Source organism: Dama dama, chromosome 8, assembly GCF_033118175.1.
Source record: "Dama dama isolate Ldn47 chromosome 8, ASM3311817v1, whole genome shotgun sequence".
Lineage (NCBI taxonomy): Eukaryota > Metazoa > Chordata > Mammalia > Artiodactyla > Cervidae > Dama > Dama dama.
This window is the reverse complement of record NC_083688.1, coordinates 16,527,953-16,549,498: the sequence shown is the minus strand read 5'-3', so window position 1 is coordinate 16,549,498 and position 21,546 is coordinate 16,527,953. Positions and strand designations below refer to the sequence as shown.

At 43.9% G+C, this 21,546-nt stretch overlaps 1 protein-coding gene across 1 annotated transcript in view; it reads left to right on the top strand.

The window, feature by feature from the left end:
* The window catches only part of PSMD1 (proteasome 26S subunit, non-ATPase 1), an 86,413-nt gene extending 75,681 nt beyond the window's left edge, over window positions 1–10,732 (top strand). Inside the window, exons 21-25 of the mRNA XM_061148524.1 lie at window positions 1,400–1,492; window positions 3,142–3,228; window positions 3,800–3,946; window positions 8,543–8,698; window positions 10,529–10,732. Coding sequence (XP_061004507.1) covers window positions 1,400–1,492; window positions 3,142–3,228; window positions 3,800–3,946; window positions 8,543–8,689 — 474 coding nt within the window. The 3' untranslated portion in view covers window positions 8,690–8,698; window positions 10,529–10,732. The remainder of the gene's footprint in view (window positions 1–1,399; window positions 1,493–3,141; window positions 3,229–3,799; window positions 3,947–8,542; window positions 8,699–10,528) is intronic.
* Window positions 10,733–21,546: the final 10,814 nt, after the last annotated feature.

Genomic DNA, 21,546 nt, shown 5'->3' with positions numbered 1-21,546 from the left:
GCAGATAAATGACATGGTGAGATTTGCAGTTTAGAAACATCATTCTGGTATCAGTGAAAATTTGTTACAATGCTGTTGCAACAGTCTAGGCAAGGGAGACTTAACTAAATCTTACTAAGAAAGGAAGGGTAGAGACAGGAATATGTTCCACTGTTATGTGATGCTAGAGTGTTTGCTGGAGGAAAGGATTGTTACTAAAGGGAAAACAAGATAGGTGGATGTCCCTTTGGTAGTGACAAAACAGGACCATGGAGGTGAGGAGCCAGGGGCAGTGACAGAATGAAACTAGTCACAGAAGTCAGAGACTTAAGGTAATGCATTCCCTGTCATCACACTATTTTGAGGGGGAGTGGGGGGTCGTAGTTTCACTTGTGTCTTTCTCAGTGCTTTGGCCCAGTGATTCACTTTGGTGGTCTTCCATCCTCTCAGAGGCTTTCTGACCTTTAAATAACTCTTACATTTGGTCGTCACTGTTGTTAAAATATTCTTTAAGTTTTTAGGGTGGAAAAAGTTTAGGTAAAAAAATGACGGGTAAAGATTGAGTGTCTCACTGGTTGATTTTCTTCCCAGTATAGCTGTACAGCCAGTTGTTCTGTAAGTGTTTCAGTACTAACTACTCGTATGTATATTGAGCAGTTTGCTCTCTTAGAGCAAGAATCTTTTGGTTTCCCAGTCTCTAACATTGTGGTTAAACATACAGTGTAATCTTTAGGGACTTCTTCCTCTGGCACATAGTGTTGTGATCTCTGTGTCCATTCCTTACAATGAAAGGGGGATGGGAAAGACAATGTTGCTTGTCCTAGTAAGTGGTGCTTATTACTATTCCCTATCAATGCAAATTGGGTAAATAGAGAAAAATTCAGACTACAGAACTTTAAACCTGGTCACCAAGTAATGCAAAGCCAACTTTTCCATTAGGCTCATGCTAGACTCTGTAGTGTAAGAAAGGGACATGGAAGTTAAGTGTGCAGATTAGATAATCAGATGACACTGCAAAAAAGGTAACAGTTGATCTGATGCTCACACCATGACTGGGACTTAACCCTCTGAAGCAGGGTGCATGGTAAAATGAAAAATGAAAGGGATGCCTCTTCAAAGGCACAGAGCTTCAAGAAAGTATAGGGAACCATAGTAGTTCTGTAGAGCACCTCAAAACTAACTCAGTGAAAGAAGACAGATGCCTGTAATTAGCCTCCAACTAATAAAAATAATTAGAAAGAGAAAAGAAGACAGATGCCTCTAAGGGAAGTGTGGTAACATAATTGAATAGCTGTGTGATTTAACGTGAATTGAAACTTCTGACATCCCTTTGCATCTGTATGCTTATTTAGAGTATAGAATCCTTAAACCTTGATTTTGATTATTTTAATAAAGGGGCGGAATTCTCTTATTTCTTCAGATGCCGAAAGTTCAATATAAATCAAACTGTAAACCATCAACATTTGCATATCCTGCCCCTCTGGAAGTACCAAAAGAAAAAGAAAAGGAAAAGGTTGGTTCTTTGTTACTTTGAGCACCATTTGTAGCTATATAGGAGCTGCTTAGTGTTTTGCTTGGGTTTCTTTTAAATACTGTTATGTTTTAAAGTAGGTATTTTTAAAGTAATACTTCTTATGGTCAAATACAGCATTATGCAAGAGTATAGAGTGAAAGCCCTTTTCTCTCCTGGTCATCCAGGTCCCATGTTTCAGGAGTCACAATTTGTGAATCCTCCAAATGTTTTTTCTGCACACGTCAATACTTTTTATACTGCAAATCGTGTTTTCTACATACTTTTCTGCATCTTACTGTTTTCATTTTAGTGGTTCTTTTAATGTGTGTTGATCTCATTTTTTCCAAAGCTGCAGAGCAATCCCTTTGTGTGTATATTGTTTTACCAGTTCCTTGTCTGATAGACATTTAAGGTTATTTCTGATTTGTCACTGTTACAGATGAGACTGGGATAGAGTTTTTATACATGTGTATTGTGCACTTGTACAAGTGTATCCGTAAGTTAGGATCTTAGATACGGAATTGCTTGATCAAAAGTAATGCACATTGTTAATTTTTGTAAGTATTAACTGAATTTCCTTTCAAAATGGATATAACCAATTTATACTCCTCCCAATGAGTATAAAGATACTCATTGACGTGTGTTAAGTTAAACTGTGGTAAAATTGAGAGCTGTGCTTGTCCCTATAGTTTTCTCAGTAAAATTATCCTTTATGACACTTCAGGTTTAGGAAAATAACTTTTTCTCTTAAGAGAATATTCTGTATTAGCCAGTTGATTGTTTGCTGTAAATGTTATGGTTAAGTAGGGATAATTACATAATTGACAAAATTTCCAGGTAGTGGGTGATAGTGTCCTTTGATAATAGCATCTTGTTCATCAGCTATGTATCTTATTCATCAGCTGTGTTTCAGAGTGCGCCCCCTCCCCCACCTTTGAGTCTAAAACAAAGGCAGCTTTACACAATTACTACCTAGCCTTTCAAGGTCCCTGTTTCACCTCTGGTTTCAGTGAGACCCATCAAGGATGATAATTCCAGGTTAACCACTTACCCACTGTGGGTTACCATTGTAGGGCATCTAGTCCAGCAAGAGAGCTTTACAACCAGGTTTGGAGAAAATTTTTGTTTTCCATTGCTTTCCCTATAAAGTAAAAAAGGATGTGGCACCCAAATCTCTGTCTCAGAAACTTATTGTAGCAAATTAACATCCAAGGTATACTACAGATTAAAAAAAAAATTTAGAGCGATATTGGACACAAGCCTCTAGCAACTAAAGATTTACCTGATGACTGTAACAGTAAGTTATCCTTATATTCTCAGATTGTTTTGTTCTTTTCGATTCTTTACTACCAGAAAACAATAGCATTGTAGAACGGAATTCTCACTGGGCTTGTACATCTGTGTGTAAGTAAAAGTTGTTAGTTGCTCAGTTGTTGTGACCCTGTCGACTGTAACCTGCCAGGCTCTTCTATCCATGGCATTCTCCAGGCAGGAATACTGGAATGGGTTGTCATTCCCTTCTCCATGGGATCTTCCTGACCCAGGGATTGAACCTGGGTCTTCTGCATTACAGGCAGATTCTTGACCCTCTGAAGCACCAGGGAAGCCCGTGTAAGTATTATAACAGTTTATTCTGTTCACTCCTCTAGGTTTCCACTGCTGTGTTATCTATAACTGCTAAGGCTAAAAAGAAGGAAAAAGAAAAGGAAAAAAAGGAAGAGGAGAAAATGGAAGTGGTGGGTATAACTTTCTGGTGATATGGGTTGATGTAGCTGTCTCTGTCATGGTCCAGATTCTTCCTTAGTTGAACATTCTTAATACGTTGCTCTTGACTTCCTTTAAATAATTATCCTGTTCCAAGTATGGAAACTCATAAAATTTTAATTGAAAGAGACTTGAGAAATTAAACTCATTCATGGGAATACTAGTAGGGTACAAATCAAGAATGAGTTCTTGGAAGGAATGACAACTAAAATGGGTTTTGAAGGGCAGAGTAGGATTTTCATCAGACAGTGCGGTGATGGTAGGAGAAAGAAAAGCCCTTTCAGGCAAAGGCAACATCATTTATTTAAATATCTCTACTAATGTAAAAACCTTTTTACCCTTTTCAGTGAAGTTAAATATCACTCTCACCCCCAAGCAGTTACCATCTCTCTCTTCTGAGTCTGGTATCATTTTGGTTCTACTTCCATTATATCTAATCCTAACTACCTTTTGCACCTGATAGTTGCTCAGTAAATTTATTAAACAGTGCTATAGAACAGAAGTGAACCTTTATGGGACTATATGTATTTTCTCCCCCCGTAGGATGAGGCAGAGAAAAAGGAAGAAAAAGAGAAGAAAAAAGAACCTGAGCCAAACTTCCAGTTATTGGATAACCCAGCCCGAGTTATGCCTGCCCAACTTAAGGTCCTAAGCATGCTGGAGACCTGTAGATACCAGCCTTTCAAACCAGTAAGTTACTAATGGCCCTTAGTTATATACCAGTAGAATATTAATCTATAAAGCAATGGAATCATTATAGAGAAGGATAAATTGCCCAAGTGTTGGAGACAGCTCTCTAGTATAAATCTCTTAACAAAAGCAAACATTCCCTTCCATTCATACAGATTTGGATTCTTGACTTTTGTGTAACCATTCATCTACCAAAGGTTTACATCATAGAGTTACTAACACAGCATAGTGATTAGGACCATGGACTCTGGAGCTGGACATCCTGAGTTTAAATCCTGATTCTACCACTTTCAGCCTGCGTGACCTTAAGCCAAGAACTAATCCTCTCTCCATCAGTTTTCACTGCTAGAAAATAAGAATTATCATCCCTACCTCACGAGAATGTGATTAAACAACGTAATATACAAGTGTATACAGTAAATACACAAGCACATGAGTGTTCTGTTTTACAATTAGAAAAGGATCTTCATGCCACTTAATTTATTCTAGGGCAGAAAGTTTCACGTTAGGAACAAATGCTGATCAGAAATTTGAGCATGGTAATGTCTTTCTTTTCTGGGTTCTTGTATCTTGCAAACTGGAGAACCATTAGTAGACACACTTAGTACATTCAAATCCTGGACCAATCTGAAATGTCATAGATAAGATTTCTAGATCCTTCTGGAAAAGTAAACCCATTCTCATCAGCTTGAAGGTGGTCCCTGCTGGTGGTGACAATTCTTACTCACAATTGTGAGTCAGGGTCTTACCCAGCTAGATTATCAGGAGACAAGGGCAGAGGATGGAAGATAGCTGTATTTAATGGAAGAGCTGGAATTGGGTGGAACTGAGTTTATATTGCAGCTCTGCCATGTCTTAGCTATGTGACTGAGACAGCTCATTTAATTGCTTCATGTTTGTTTCCTCATCTAATAATTGGAATGGTGATACTACCTACCACTCAGGAATATTGTTAAGATTAAATAGGTTGTTATGTGTGAAATGCCTAAAACAATATCTGTAAATGGTAAATCCTCAGTCAGTAGCTATTACTTGGTGATGGTGACAAGTCATCAGACATCTGTGGGTAGCCGGCAGTCAGGCCAGGAAGGATAGAATAGTTTGAAGGTCTTCTCCCACCTCCTATTAACCTTGCATTACTGGGACCCAATACTACTTGGCCTGTAGTGCTGAATGAATGAATTGGTAGAACCGCCAGTGGAGAAGGGAATGGCAACCCACTCCAATATTCTTGCCTGGAAAATCCCATGGACAAAGGAGAGCCTAGTGGGCTACAGTCCGTGGGGTCGCAAAGAGTTGGACACAACTGAGCAACTTTCACTCACTCACCAGTGGACATATTATATTAGTCACTGTTTAATCTGCAGCCCAGCTCACCTAAGTGACATGTTTCTAGAAGATACATTCTAACAGCATGCTTTCGAAACTGCTCTTGCCAGCACAGCTGTATTAGTACACAGCCAGTGAGCAGTTGAAGCAAACATAAGACACCCAGTGATCTTGACAGTTATGAAGAACTAGAGACAACAAAGTATATGCTCAGTGTCATGACACCATATGAAGAGGCTGATTTGCCTCAGCTGGAACTTAAATGATTGTTAAACCTTTGCTCAAGTCAGACAAAGCTGTAACAGTTGTTCACTTATGAGCCAAAATATATTTCCTATGTCTGTGCCTAGCTGGCTGTTGAAGGTAGGTCCCCAATCGTACACATAGCCCCTCAGCAAAGACTGGGAGACTAATTCTTCCACATATTTAAGGAACTCCTTCACTAATTATTAGCTGTCTGGTCAGATAACTGAGAGATTTCAGTGGTCACATGCAACAAAAATACTTTCTAGAAAAGTCACAAAACAGAACTTTTTTTTAATGAGCAAAGGAGTTGAATAGGCTTTTCTCTAAAGAAGATTTACAAGTGGCCAAAAGCACATGAAGAATCTCAACATCATTCATCGTAAGGGAAATGTAAATCAAAACCACAAGGAGATGCTTCATCATACCTACTAGTATACCTGTAATCAAAAAGACAGTAAATTTTAGATTAAAGTTAGCAAGGATGTGGGGAAATTGGAACCCTCAGATGGCACTGGTGTAGGAGTGTCAAGTGTTGTTGCAGCCTCTATGGAAACCAATTTGACAGTTCCTTGAAAAATTAAATGCCAGTGTGTCATATGACCCAGCAATTCCACTCCTTGGTATATGCCCAATAGAATGAAAACCATGTCCACCCAAACACTTGTACACTGATGTTTATATCAGCTTTACACATAATAGCCAAAAGGTATAAACAACTCAGATGTCCATCAAGTGGTAGATGAATAAATAAAAATTATATGCACAATGGAATTTTATTCAGCCAAAAGAAATGACATAGTGATATATACTACACCATGTTTGAACCTAAAAACATTATCCTAAGTGACAAAAACCAGACACAAAAGACCACATGTTGTATGATTCTGTTTATTCAAGATGTCCAAAACAGACGAATCCATAGAAACAGAAGTTGTTTTAATGGTTGCAAGGGCTGGAAGTAGGGAAAAATGAAGAATGACTGCTGATAGATGCAGAATTTCTTTTAGATTGAACATTCATCAGAATGTGCTCTTGAATTAGATAGTGGAGGTGGTTGCATGACTTTGTGAATATACTTAAAAAAAAAAAAACACTGAATTGTGTACTTTAAAAGAGTTAATTTATGTTCTGTGAATTATATTTCAGTTTTGGAAAAAAGACTGCCTCTGTATGTTTGTGGTGAAGAAAGGAGTACCCCCTGACTCATCTCCTCTAGTACCCTGCTGGCAGGGTCATCAGGTCCTTCCTCAGACATTGCATTTAGTCTTGAAAATGTGTTGCATTCCTACTGTTTCCTGTCCATCTTAAAAGACACCTTACAGAGTGTGGAGCTTTTGGAAGCAGGAAATGTCCCATTGCCTCTGTCTTCAGTTGTCACTAGCCTTCTCAGAAAACAGACTGTCGTATATCTTATTGTCTGCTTAGAGAGTGTGTGAACTCTCTAATGTATAAGGCATTAATAAATCTAAACCATGTAGGTATAAAAAGCTCTTCCTGTATATTGGTTATACTACAGGATTTGGGCTGGAGCATTCCAGTTAAGCACGAAATAGTACTGTTACAACCTAGAGCCGTATATTTCCAAAATGCAGGAAGTTCTTTGTTGAATCTCCTTTGGTCCTTTAGAGGTTCGTACACACTTTTAGACCATGGAGTATTAAGATAGTGGCCAAGTAACTCTGTTCTTGGGTGAATATTGGTAGTAAAGTCAGGGACCATTCATAAAATGGCTTTTTTTCAAGAAAAGCAAACTTTCTAAGGGAAAGGGTTATAGATTAATATGTATGGATATGTGTGTATTGAGACAGGGGAAACAGTTTAGAAATTCATGCAGGCACAACAGTTTTATAGCGTGGCAGAGCAGGGTTCTGATGGGTAAAAATTAGATTAGGTTGAACCGCAGAGATGCTTATACATATGTGAATCATTTGACTAATGTGCCTGGGCTTCTTTTCCTTCCCAGTAATATGCTTTGGTAGAAATGTGTTTTTTCCAGATGTGCCCTCCACTGTTGACTGATTTAATTACAGAGAGCAGCTTTCCATTTCCTTTGACACAGTCAAGCAAATAGAATAAGATTGGTACACCAGAGATGGGCGAACAGTTTGGCGCTTGAATTTACCTTTCACTAATATGTTTGGGAGAGGGCTTAATAGAATTGCTTCTACATTCTACTTCCCTTTTATTTCCCATCTAGTTTTTCACTGTCTTGCATCACAACGATTTGTAGATTAAAGTGAAAAACACTCAGATATTTGTGATATTTATATTCTGTCATTCTAAAGTTTCTGGAGAAAAATACTCTTTTCATTTATAAATTGTCTTTTGTGTCCAAAATAATGCTTTTCACACAAATGATAAAAAGATCTATTAGATTGTGTGTCTTAAACTTTAGCATGCATAAAAATCACCTGAGGATCTTGTTAAAACACAGATTCAGAATTCTAAAGTAGGACTAAGTTTTCTGCATTTCTAACAAGCTCTGATGTGATAATGATGCTACTGGCCCAGGACCACATGTGGAGTAGCACGGCATTAGACTGCCTCGTTGGATAGTAAACATTTTCCCTGCAGTCCAGCTAAGGCCAGTACAGTACTAGGTAATGCTTCTTAAATCGGGATGCATCGTCCAAACAGAACAACACCACGTGTTCCACCCCCCAGAGCCACTGGGTTAAATTTGCAGATACTCCTATAGCTGACAGTTATCTTAATCCTTTGTTATGTACTTTGGCAGTGCTGTTCCACGTTCAGTCCTCAGACTAACCTGAAGGAGTAGATGAGGAAGATATTAATAGCCCCTTCTTACAGTTGAACAGTTAAGTTACTGGTGTAGCATCACACAGGGACAAATGCCAAGTTTCCTGACTGTCATCTAGGAGAGTATATTTCCAGTTTTCTACTTCCAAATCATTCTCGTTCTCTTGGGGTACCATTTAACAAGTATGCAATCAAGATTGTGGAGCATTCTGGAAATATAAGTGGAGCTTGAGGATCTTCATTCCTTGCTCTGTTCACTAGTTGTCCATTGGAGGCATCATCATTCTGAAGGATACCAGTGAAGACATTGAAGAGCTGGTGGAACCCGTGGCAGCTCATGGCCCAAAAATCGAAGAGGAAGAACAAGAGCCAGAACCCCCAGAACCATTTGAGTATATTGATGACTAAGGACCAGAGGTACGTGTGGAGCAAAATTGTGTGCTGCGAGAAGTCTCTGTTGATTCTTCACAAATGTTTTTACAAGGATGTGGTTTCACTTTCCCTTTCCCCCCTTTCCCCTATTTATGTAAATGACATTAAAACTTCTCTTTATTTGACCTCTTCCTGAATATGTAACCACCAATTCCTTTTTCTTGTTTTGTTGATTCTCTCCCCTAGTCTAGTGTTCTGCCAGTCCTGTTCAAAGTGGCTGGATTGCAGACTGTTTTCATAGGTCCCTGAGGAAGGGGCTTGCTCCAGAATGTAACTCAGTGCTTCGCTCATCAGAAAGCCTTGCTATCCCCTAACCCCCCAAAAATCAGCTGAACTGACTGACTGCTCAGTAGTGGAGTTGATTTCCATTCTGATGTAAGCTCCTTCTTGGGGATCAGTTATAGTTTGTGGACTGGCACTGTTCTGTAGATCACACTTTGAGTAGCACAGGTCTGAATTCCTCATGATTCTTCTCTCTTTCCTTTGGTAATACTTCTGGCTGTAAAAGCCTTACCATTCATTTATTCAGTGAGGCTATTGAACATCTAATATGTATAAGACAATAGTGCTTATAGGTACTTGTGGTCAGTTAGACTGTAAACAAAGCTTTGTCAAGTTGAAAAGGATAGTTATTATGCCAGTTTCCTAACCATGTTGAAGGGGATTTTTAGGTGCAAAAGATTGCAATTTCACAAAATTGTCATTCTACTCCTCTTTTTTTTCAAATGGGTGTTACATATTTGAAGATGCCATTCCCTGGTGGCTCAGATGATAAAAAATCCACCTGCAGTGCGGAAGACCACTAGGTTCAGTCCCTGGGTTGGGAAGATCCCCTGGAGGCGGGCATGGCAACCCACTCCAGTGTTCTTGCCCTGAGAATCCCTATGGGCAGAGGAGCCTGGTGGGCTACAGTCCATGGGGTCACAAAGAGTCGGACACGACTGAGCAACTAAGCACACACAAACTGTATAATCAAGGTTCTCTAATCCCACCGTAATACAAATAGGTTGTAAAACAAACGTGAATTTTACTCTTCAAAGAACATAAGAATAGTATCGTTATGACAATGAAAAAATACATTTTAAATGTCAGATTGCAGATCTAGCTCCATAAGTAACAATTAATTAAAGCTTTCTAAGATAAATAATTAAGGCAGAAACCCTGCTCTTAGTAGCAACATATAGTCAGACCTCCACGAGACAGTTTGCAGATTTATAACTTCCCTTCCTGCTTTTGAAAAGTACCTTTTAGCTCTTGATGGTTTCCTAAGCTTTACCCAGCCACACACAGCAGTATTAACACCCTGAGCTCTCGGTCTGTGTGCAGAACTGAGCCCACATTAGCCCCTGGCAGCCTTTCACAATCCCTTACTGAAAACCTCCCAATTAAGTCTTTCCAGGCCATGAACTACCAGATGGCGTAGAAATTTTCAGTTGGAGATTGGGTTCTTGTTAGGTTTTAAAAGGGCAAAACATCCAGTCCAATAAGAATTTGAAAGCTATAGTCTGTCTTAGTACAAACTGGCATATTAGGACTGTATCAGCAGGATTAGGGGCCCGTTTTGTTTTGTTTTCTTTTGTTATGTCTTGGCTGCACCAGGCCACATGCCCTATCCTAGTTCCCAGACCAGGGGTCAAACTTGTGCCCCCTGTGGCGGAAGTGTGAAGTCTTAACCATTGGACTGCCAGGAAAGTCCCTAGGGGCTAGTTTTAAACTTCAACATCTAGTGTCTTGTTGGGGGGGTGGGGGGGTTGTTGTTTTTAATGTTTTTAAAATTAAGAGTAACCCTAGCGTCTCTCTCTCCCCCCACCCCAGGGTCTTATTGCTCACCTAAAGGAGATTGCCCAGGCTCATACTGGAAAGGCCTGTGAGGAAATTTACGCTGAGACCTGCTCTTCACTGCATGTATCATTGCCTCTGTGCTGACCTTGTCTGCAAGTCTTTGATTGAAGAGATGGTATATGACTAGTGTTCTCTTTCACACAACTTGGTTTTCAAATAAATATATTAAGATCTTCAGATGGACAAGGACTTCTTGTTTGTTTTTCAGCTGGATTGTAAATAAATGGATCAAATACTATTCTCCCCACCATGAAATGCCTAAACCCAAAGAGCTGAATCTGATTCCTGGGATGAGCAGGCATGACTTTAATATCGGTGAAGGAGTTAAACTATTTTATAAATTATTTGAAAAATAATGGGGAAAAAATATGAAAAGCAACCACCCTTGTTTATTACTCCAAGAATTCTCTTCATTTTTATTAATGGGATTGAGGGTGTAGGGTGCTGTTCAGTTACAGAGGAAGTCCCTTTAATGATCCAAGGGAAATGAAGTCTATTTAGGCAGCTCAGAAGCTTTTTATTTTTAATAAGCTTTACTTCTTGTTTCCTGCTTTTGACCCTGTTATGGACAGTAAGTATAAATTATTTCAATTTAGCCACAAGACCTAATTGTGTACCCTTTTTTTCTTCTTTTCTAACTTTTTTTTCCCACGTTTCTTTTTTAAGTTGAGATATAATTTAAATGTAATAAAAAAAAATGCAGACATTTGGTTCTATAGGGTTTTTTGTGCCTTGGCCTTCAACCATTAAAGTAGGTAGTTTCCAACATTTATACATGAATGGTTCTTTACTCCAGCCTTGATTCTTTCGCTTTGTAATTTAAGATGTAGCCTCCTACGTCTAAAAAAAAGAAAAGTGATCTTCGTAGAGGAAACTAACTCCTGTATAGACCAGCAGTGTCCATTCATCACCACAGCTTTACTGTTAGGTCTCGGTCTCAAGATTACTGATCCCAAAGGATGGCTCCACTCACTGGTTAATTTCATTGTTTCCCTCCTTTATAAATTCCTTGTTTCCTCAATATCAGATATTTCTATAAAAGAGATTATCTCATTTCCTAGCCTCTCACTAGCGATATCCTTCCTCTTCAAGCTCTTAACTTTGCTTGCATTTCAGACAGTTTATCTCTGACATTTCCCATAATATATGAAATGTTTAAAAAAACAGAATTCTCTCAGTGATGTCACTGTCCAAAATTGAGTAGTCTGGGAAAAGTGGTACAGTCACTGGTCTCTAGCCAAAGTTAATAAATTCTTTCTAAAATAGTGGGTTGCTCCCTGAAGGAGCAGTCAGCACCAGTTCCTGGTAAGCAGTACTGTTTAGAATTTGTATCTTGGTCTTAAGGTTACAGCTTTTAAAAACGCAAGCTGTTGAGATAAAACATCTACTTGAGCCAGACTATGATGAGATGGTATCTCTTTTCCTGATTCCACCCCCCACCCCCCACCCCCCCGCCGATTTCCTAAGATACTCATAGCATTGAGATAACTAAGGTGCAGAGAAATCTAAAGTAAAATAGAATAGAGTGAAACAAGGTCCTGTATGAAGACGGACAGGAGCTAGAATTGACACATTCAATAGAAGCAGCAGAAGGGAGAGTGGCAGTGGTTACTCTGGAGTGATGTTCGTGTGGACACTGATTCAGAGTGAAGGCAAGTGGGTGCACATCCAGCCACTCTCTGGGCCTCCCCACTTGGGCTGCTTCACAGGCACCAAAACCCATGTAAGCAAGGCACCTCCAGCCTCTTCCCCTTGAGGGACTTGGGAACCCCTCCATCTAGTGATCCAACCAGAAACTCAGAAAGGCTTCACCCTTGACTCACGTTTACCCTCTCAAACATCTCTCCACTTCACCTACCCTCCTTCCCCACTGTTTACTACCCTTCGTTCAAGTATTTACCTGTCCGTCTGCCTACAGACTTGCCCAGTATTTCCCCTTCTGTCCTCATTTACTGGCTCCACATTTGTCTTGCTTCCCGTTACAACCCTAGCACACAATGTATGATCATATATCCTTGGACTCTTAATGGTGAGAGCTACCACTGAGCACTAAGAGAACAGCTGGGACAGAACCCCTGAGCACAAGGGAGGAGATTTAATTCAAACATCCTCTCGTGTATCTCCTGCAGTGACTAAACTACTAAGAACTGTTTTTCAGGTAGTTTTACACTTGAAGAACCTTGGCTTTTCTTTATGTATACATGTACGATGATGGGTCTGAAGTCTCTAACTGTCCTGAGGTGGTGATAAGTGAGCTTGGGCAAAGAAGCTTTCGTGACTTTGTCTCAGTCCTCTCCCCAGTCTCCTTATTATCCTCATCATAAATGAGACAACACTTCAGCTTTTCACAGAAAATCCCTTAGAAGGTCCTAAGCTTGATTGTTTCTAGCACTCAAGTTTTTTTTCCACCCTCTCATTTTTTACAGAGACAAGCGGGAAGGGAGGGCCCTATCCAAACCAAACTGCGTAATGGGGAGACAGTAGACTCTGACTTCAGACTTTGGTTCAGATCCAGATCTTGTCCCTTAATGGTTTCTTCATTTGTACAGAGGAAATAATGTTTACCTCAAGGTTGTGGGGATTAGATGATAATGGCTAATTATTATTAGATATCAAGAAATCACATATATGACTTATGCTTCAAAACCACCTTGTGAGGTAGATGCTATTATGTTGAGATTATCTAGGTTAAAGAACCTAGCACCAGGCAGGTATTCACTAATTTTTAGTTGAATCAGAATGGTGTGGTCTAACCCCTCATTTCACACATGAAGACACTCAAAAGAGTGAAGCTGACATCAAGCGCCATTTTTACAGTTGTGTTTCCTGTTCATCTTTGTGTGAAGCAGGCTCTCTGGCCTATTTGTTTTATGAGCTTGTTTGATCCAAAGGCAGCAGACCTCCTAATAGCCATTTCTCTGCTCATTCTACATCCGTACTCTGCTCCAAGTCTGTGTCTTCTTCCATTCTCCTAAACCAGTGTGCCTTTTAAGAAAGAGATTGTCAACAAAAGCACTATTTCCAGATAGCCATTGCCTCTACATCACGGCCCACTGTTGATGGGCATTTCCCATCTGTTTGCTGGGATCTGGGCAGTCCTTTCCTTGGTGGTGCATGCGTTCAGCGATTGTCAAGTCAGTGAGTTATTTATGTGTAATAAAATTGCATCCAGCAGATAATTACCTTCAAAGACCTTGGGCATTACACAGAGCTGGGACTTGGCAAGTGGTTGGACAGAGATAAAGAGTTTCCCACCAAGCCGTGTTCCCATGACCTGGTATGAGCAGCCTCTGACTCATGCCGTGATCTTCTCTCAGAAGTCCTGGTTTATGTTCTAAAGATTTAAGAGGTTTACATGCATCCCAGGCTTTCTGCTTATGCTGGGTATGAACCAACCCCTCCAAAACAAGGAATAAACATATTCCTTCCTTTGTTCTTGGATTAGAAGCCTGGTGGAGTTTCTCACTTACACCTCACTGCTAGCCCCAGTAATCAGTCTCTCCTCTGAGCAGCTCCCAGGCACGTATGACACATGCTTGGCAGGCGATTCGTTGTTCTTGAGTGATTTCCTGTGTGTATGGGATTTTTACTGCCCAGCCAGCTTATAAAGAAGCTCTTTAAAGGGCAAGTTCCAACATATTTCCCAAAGTCCCTGTCACGGTGTTTGAGACAGCATGCCTACTGGCTTCAGACTAAATAAGTGGTTGTCTGAGGAGACTACAAATAACTCAGGAAAGAAGAGAAGCGAAAGGCAAGGGAGAAAGGGAAAGATATACCCAACTGAATGCAGAGTTCCAGAGAATAGTAAGGAGAGATGAGAAGGCTTCTTAAATGATCAGTGCAAAGAAATAGAAGAAAACAATAGCTTCTGTGTGCTAGGCACTCTGTTCAGCACGTTATTTTACTCAGATGACCATTTTCAACCCTTATAATTCTAAGTGTTACTATCCCCATTTTACAAAAAATGAGACTTCGAGAGGATAAGGGTATCTAGTAAGTCATGAGAATGGAATTCAAACCCAGGTCTGTCTGACTACAAAACCTGTATCTTTTGGGTTTGCTTTTGCTTATTTATTTGCTTTTGCTCTTTACTCTTGAGAGTCCCTTGGACTGTATAGAGATCAAACCAGTCAGTCCTAAAGGAGATCGACCCTGAATAGTCATTGGAAAGACTGATGCTGAAGCTGAAGCTCCAATACTTTGGCCGCCTGATGAAGAGCCAACTCATTGAAAAATACCCTGATGCTGGGAAAGATTGAGGACAGGAAGAGAAGGGATGAGATAGTTGGATGGCATCACCAACTCAATGGACGTGAGTTTGAGCAAGCTCCAGGAGTTGGTGATGGACAGAGAAGCCTGGTGTGCTGCAGTCCATGGGGTCGCAAAGAGTCAGAGACAACATAGTGACTGGACAACAACAATTGCTTATTTTAGCCACTATCAGTGGCTAAACTCAATTAAGTCCAACTCAGAAATCACTTTAGCCGGCAGTCAGGTAATCCTGAGAAAGGTGATCCTGAGATCACACCGAGAAACACTCCTACACAAAGGGGCCTCCAGAGCTGGGTCTCCTTGCTGTTTAGATGGGGCGTGGACCCAGGGCTAGTCAGGACCCCAGGACCCCTCCAACCACACAGCCATCAGCAAAACCCTCCTTAGAGGGCAGATGTCTCTAGAGGCAAGGCAGGACACACCTGGAGGCAGAGTTACTCCCCAAAGGAAAGGCCCCCAGAACCCAAATTGGCAGGCCAAGTGGCAGAAAGTGGGAGTGCTGTCTTGCCGAGGCCCCCTGGACAGGCCTCGCGTGTAGTACACGTGATCCATGGCACCAGGCTTGCTGGCCCCCACCATCTCCAGGATACCCTGCCTTCACCGTGGCGACTGCTGCTCGCCAGCAAAATGAACTTTGGGTTTGTCTAACAGCATAGTTAAAGAGATGCTATTCTCTCTTACCCAGTATGCCCCACGGTGGGCACATTTGAGGAGCTGAGAGAGCTAGCAGGGGCAGTCACGATGTACCCTACCAGGGCCCCCAGCCTGACATCCTCTGTGGCTTAAAGTGACCCAGCAAGATCCAAACGCATCGCCTTGCCTGAGCAGACAGTGCCTGTGAGCGGGTGCCAAACAGTCAGTCCTTGCCCAGGATCTTCAGGCCCCAAGCCAGCCCCACAGAGGCCGGGACACAGGTGCCTCATCCTCTCCACTCTTCAGTGTCCTCTGGAGGCTGTGTTCAGTCTAGGAAGATCTCAGCCAGCAGCGGGGTAAATGATGCTCTGGGGTCAAACAGGGGCAGCAAGGCCAAATTCCCCATCAGCAGGCAAGAGTGTCTGCCAGAGCCAGCAGGGCAGAGGCCCAGGAAAAAATAATTTCATTTTTCTTAAAATAATTTGATCAACATATATTTGCAATTCAAATAGTCTTTATGGGAAAAATGAACAAGTTGTTAGACTTCCTTACATTTATTCCATGGCTTAGAACTACTTTTATTTTTAATGGCAGTGATAGGGTTGGGCTATGGAGGCACCATAATCTTCTTAGTGCTTTCAGTCTCTATTTATTTTAATATTTATTTTATTTATTTATTTACTTGGCTGCAATGGGTCATAGTTGAGGATCTATAGCTGAGGCATGTGGAATCTAGTTCCTGGACCAGAGTTTGAACGAGGGCCCCTTATATTGGGAGGGCGGAGTCTCAGCCGCTGAACCAAGAGGGAAGTTTCTAGAACCTTTAAATGTCCTAATCCATTCCAAACAGGGACATGTAACCTGTGCTTAGTCTCTCCACATTCTCAAGCCACTAGTTCAAGACAAAGTCACACTCCATAGTGGAGCTGACACTAATTGTTACTATTCAGTCGCTCAGTCATGTCCGACTCTTGTGACCCCATGAACTGCCGCATACCAGGCTATCCTGTTCTTCACTATCTTCTGGAGTTTGCTCAAACTCATGTACATTGAGTCAGTGATGCCATCCAACCATCTCATCCTCTGTCATCCCCTTCTCCTCTTGCCCTCAGTCTTTCCCAGCATCAGGGTCTTTTTCCAATGAGTCAGTTCTTCGCATCAGGTGCCAAAGTATTAGAGCTTCAGCTTCAGCATCAATCCTTCCAATGAAAATTCAGGGTTGATTTCCTTTAGGATTGACCAGTTTGATCTTGCTGTCCAAGGGACTCTCAAGAGTTTTCTCCAGCACAGCCATTAGAAAGCATAAATTCTTCGGTGCTCAGCCTTCTTTACGGTCCGGTTCTCACATCCATTCATGACTACTGGAAAAACCATAGCTTTGACTATGTGGACTGTCTAGGTTTGTCATAGCTTTTCTTCCAAGGAGCAAGTGTCTTTTAATTTCATGGCTGCAGTCACCATCTGCAGTGATTTTGGAGCCCAGGAAAAGAAAATCTGTCAATGTTGCCCAAAGGGAACATACAAAAGTATCGTTTGTGGGGGCAAAGCCGTGTGACTAAACAAACTGTGGAAATTAAATCCGTAGGTGACTGGGTGTAGCTCACATTTCTCTACCACATCAGAGAAGGTCTAAGTCGCTCATTCCCTCCTGTATTCACTCATTCTCCAGTGAGCTTCTGTAATGTTTGCAGGCCAGCCACCATCTGCCTTCCTTCTGGGAACTGATGTCTGTGCCTTTATTTTTCCCTAAGGGGACTGGTGACATCCTAGCTCAGTCTGGCTGCTTGCCATCACTCTAATCCCTCAGGCCTTGGTGACAGGCTCAGGCAAGAACACAGGGTCCGTCAGGACAATCTGAGCCCAAAAAAACAATTCTGGAACCTCCTTTCCCACCCCTGGGAACCACCCTCTCCTCTACCTCTGACGTGACCCAGAGTTGAGCCTTGCTGCACACAAAGCCTAAACACAATGTCAATCCAGAGGAGCCCGAGCTCAGAAGGGATCCAAAGCATCGCACAAGCTCCAGATCCAGCTGGGTCTCCACTCCAGACTAGGAAGTGCCATGAATGACATATTCTCTTCTTTGCTTAAACAAAACACAGGGTACTTAGAATTGAATTTTTGGAGTTTGATACCAAAAGATTACTTCAAGAGGAATCATTGAAGAGGTGTGCTACGGGCTAAACTGTGTCCCCTCAAAGTTCATATATGGAAGTCCTAACCGCCAGTACCTCAGCATAACTCCAGATGTCTGTGGAGATGGGGCCTCCCAAGAAGTAGTTAAGTTAAAATGAATTTGTATGGATGGGCCCTAATTCTATGATTGGTGTCCTTGCAAGAGGAGCTGAGGACACAGACAACACAGAGGTCAAAGGCAAATATGTAAGGACAAGCAAGAGGGCAGCCACCTGCAATCCGAGGAGAGAGGCCTCAGAAGAAACCAAACTGCCGACACTTGATCTCAAGTTTCCAGCCTCCAGGCTGTGATAAATTTCTGAGGTTTAAGTCACTCTAGTTTTTAGTATGGCAGCCCGAGCAAACTAATGCAGGACCTCTACTAGGGGGCCACTGAGGTGACTGGATGGGGGGGGGGGGCGGGCGGTAAGGGTGAGGACGTCACTGCTGTCACTCAGCAGGGAGATGAGTCTTGAACGAAGCGGGAGACAAGCAATAAAGAGAAGGACATGGATCTGAGAGAAAGTTTAGGCCAAACTGACACAACTTGGTCACTGGCTATGACGAAGTGAGGGTAGGGATACCAAGCTTCTTGCTGGAGCCAGATGTCATCATGTCCTTCACGGGATGGAGGGAAGTCAGAGGCACCAAGTGGTGACCGTGAACTTTCCCTGTGTTTGTCCTCACATGCCCCATGCCTCTCCCCACAGCAGGTTATTAGCTCCTGAGGCCCAGCTTGGTGGACTCGTTCATCTCCCCTCCACCCTCACAGCCTGGAACTAGGCTTCTCAGGACGGGACCCAATCGCCCCCAGAAGGAAAGCATGTCCCGCATTGCTGGGGTGTGGGCATTTTTAATTCCCATTTGATCGGCCTTCCCTGGTGACTCAGACGGTAAAGGCTCTGTCTGCAATGCAGGAGACCCAGGTTCGATCCCTGGGTTGGGAAGATCCTCTGAAGTAGGAAGTGGCAACCCACTACAGTATTCTTGCTTGGAAAATTCCATGGAGAGAGGAGCCTGACTGGCTACAATCCAGGGGGTCACAAAGAGTTGGACACAACTGAGCGACTTCACTTCATGATCGGGGACCCCAACAGTGTTTCTGGTGGGAGCCCAGCATGCTGGACGTCCCGCCAACCGTGGCTGAAGCAGCACACTGGGCTGTGTCTGGTCCAGAACTTTCCTATGAGCCGTTCCTCACCTTGAACTACCCAGTCAAAAAGTTGCACGACAGCAACTGCCTGAGGCCACGTGGACTAGACTGCTTCGTGTCCTCCCGTGTGGTCGGCACAAGCTCACATGTGAAAATATATGCTCCTTTAAATACACTGCTTTCCTTTTATTTCTTCCTATTATTTCTTCCTATTATTACAGTGAGGACATTATAAAAATCATTTTAAAATCAGGTGGGCGAGTAGTTTGTATTTTCTGGGGATTTCATTGTAGGGCAGGAAAGAGGCTATTATTACAAATCATGTTAGGAGAGCCTGAGAAGGTGAAGGAGACTCACCAACCAGGGTGGCAGCTCAGACTCAGTGGAGAGGCCTCCAAGGCCTCCCAGCCCGGGTATCCCCTCAGGCCAGGCCTCTGCACAGCCTCTACCCTATAAGGCTATGTGTGGGTTGAGCAAGCAGAGAAAATAAATGGGCTCCCCTAGCAGGCGCCTGCAGCTCTCACAGCTTCCTGGAGGGGAGAGAAGGGGGGCTGGGGTGGGTTAGGGGCACAGCAGCCTCTCAGAGAGCCCCTTCTGCCCCCCAGAGGGCTTGGGCTGCACCGTGCCCCGCTGCCGCTTCTGATTAAAGGAGCCAGAGTGAGCCTTGCTCCAGACCTTCAAGTGCAAGTAAAGAATGTTACCTTGTCTGCAGCTCCTTACTTCCTCCAGACAGGTACACACACATTTCCATAAGACATAGTGAAAAAGTGTTAGACACACAGTCGTCCCATGGTCCCATGGACTGTAACCTCCCAGGCTCCTCTGTCCATGGGATTATCCTGGCCAGAATACTGGAGTGGGTTGCCATGCCCTTCTTCAGGGGATCTTCCCGATCCAGGGATCCAATCCGGGTCTCCTGCACTGCAGGCAGATTCTTTATCATCTGAACCACTAGGGCAGCCCATAACACAGAGTGTTCTAGAAAATGTGAGTCAGAACAGATCAGAATCCTGTGGGCTTTGGGGGCCAGTATTAAGGAGTGGGGAGGGCAGGTAGAGAAAACTGACTTGTCTTGGTTCCTTCCCAAACCTGTGCTCCGTGTTCAGCACTGCTGGGGGAAATGGCAAAAGACCTGGGCAGTTGTGTGACCACAGCTCGCCTAGCCTGAGACCTGGCTGTCCAGAAACCTGGACAACTTTGACACAAGGGGGTTCCGAGCAAGGCCTGGACACTGCAGGGAGCAGGGCCACTATGGTGCAGCACCATCCAGAATGACCCCTGGATACAGCAGTGGGTCAGCCAGCACCCCAAGACTAGCACTCAGCCCCCTTAGAAGGCTGAGAACTGCTCCTCTCATCTGCTCCTCACCCGCCCTAACCCCAAAGGACTTATCTGGGTATTTCTTCCAAATAAATCCAGTGCTCAGCCTATGAGAAAATCTGGAGAAAGAAATTTCCTTCCTCTCCATCCACATGGCCCCCGTCACCCTCCTAGCCCAGCCTTGTTTGTTGGGCTTCACCACGCACAGCCCAACGGGGAAACCTTGAAACAGAGTGGTTCCCCTTCTCCGCATCCACCAGCCAACAGGCCCAGAACAAAGGTGCTGCTGCATCTAAAGGGCTCCAACTTCCAGCTGGGAGCTGAAGGGATAGAGGGAGACTCCCTTCACAGCAGGAGGGCCCCTCCCAGGGACTTCTCTCCTTCTAGTTTTCTCCTGTGATCCCGCTGACTCCAGAGCCTGTGGCCAATGCAGTAGTCCCAAAGACCTGTGAGTCTGAGATGGGGAGACCTGGCTTCCAATACCAGCCCCACACAGAGGTGGTGGCAGAGCAGAGAGGACAGAAGCCAAGAGCTGAAGGTCCTCCTTCCAGCTCGGTCCCAGGCTGGCCAGCTCCACCCGACTTCCCTGTGACCAGAGCCCCAGAGAAGGGGAGGAGAAGGGAGCCAGAGAAGTCTGTTTTGGCTCAAGCTGCTTTGAGATGGGTTTCTGTCCCTGGACTTGAAGGAGCCCTTTGCTTCCCTGGTGCGACTTTGTCAGGAGGTGAGGAGGGAGGAGAGGGACAGGGCAGGACCAGAGAGGCTTGGTGATAGGGAAGGTGGGCGTGGGCCTCGGCTGGGCAGCTACGACCCCCGCCCCGCTCCCCCGCTCCTCCGCTCCCCCCCCCTCCAAGTGTCTGTGCCCGACTTCCTTCCCAAGGTCACAGCTGTGGGCAGTCCTGGGAGGAAAACAGTGATGCCCGAGCCACGGGTGGTGAACTGCCTCTGCTCCCGAGCGCGGGTGATTTCTGGGAATCTCTCTGCCCGGCTGGCACAGCCAGGGTCCAGGTTCCTGGAAATGACCGCGGGGCGAGGGGGAGCCAGGGTGTGCCTGGGGCCCGGGGAATTGCCGCCGGGGCGGAGTCCGGCTTAGGATCGAGGGCTGCTGTCTTAAGCTCTCCCCAGGACCCGCGCAGACCCCATCCTTCCCAGGCCCAAGGTCACTGTCTTGACCATCCCCCCACACCAAGATGGGGGTCACGGGGTGATAACGCCGTGGACCCCTTGCTCGCTGCTTCTTGGGGCTGAGTGGTTGCGGGGTGACCACGGCTCCACCTGGTCCCCACGGGGCGGGGTGCAGGGGTGGAGGGGGAGAGGTGGGGCGATGTCTGCGCGGCTTCCAGGGCGGTGCGGGCTGTGGCGGTTGCTCCGCTAATAGATTTATCCCCGCGATGCGGCGGTCGCAGATCTGGCCTTGCAGTCTCCGGCTCTCCGTGCTGTG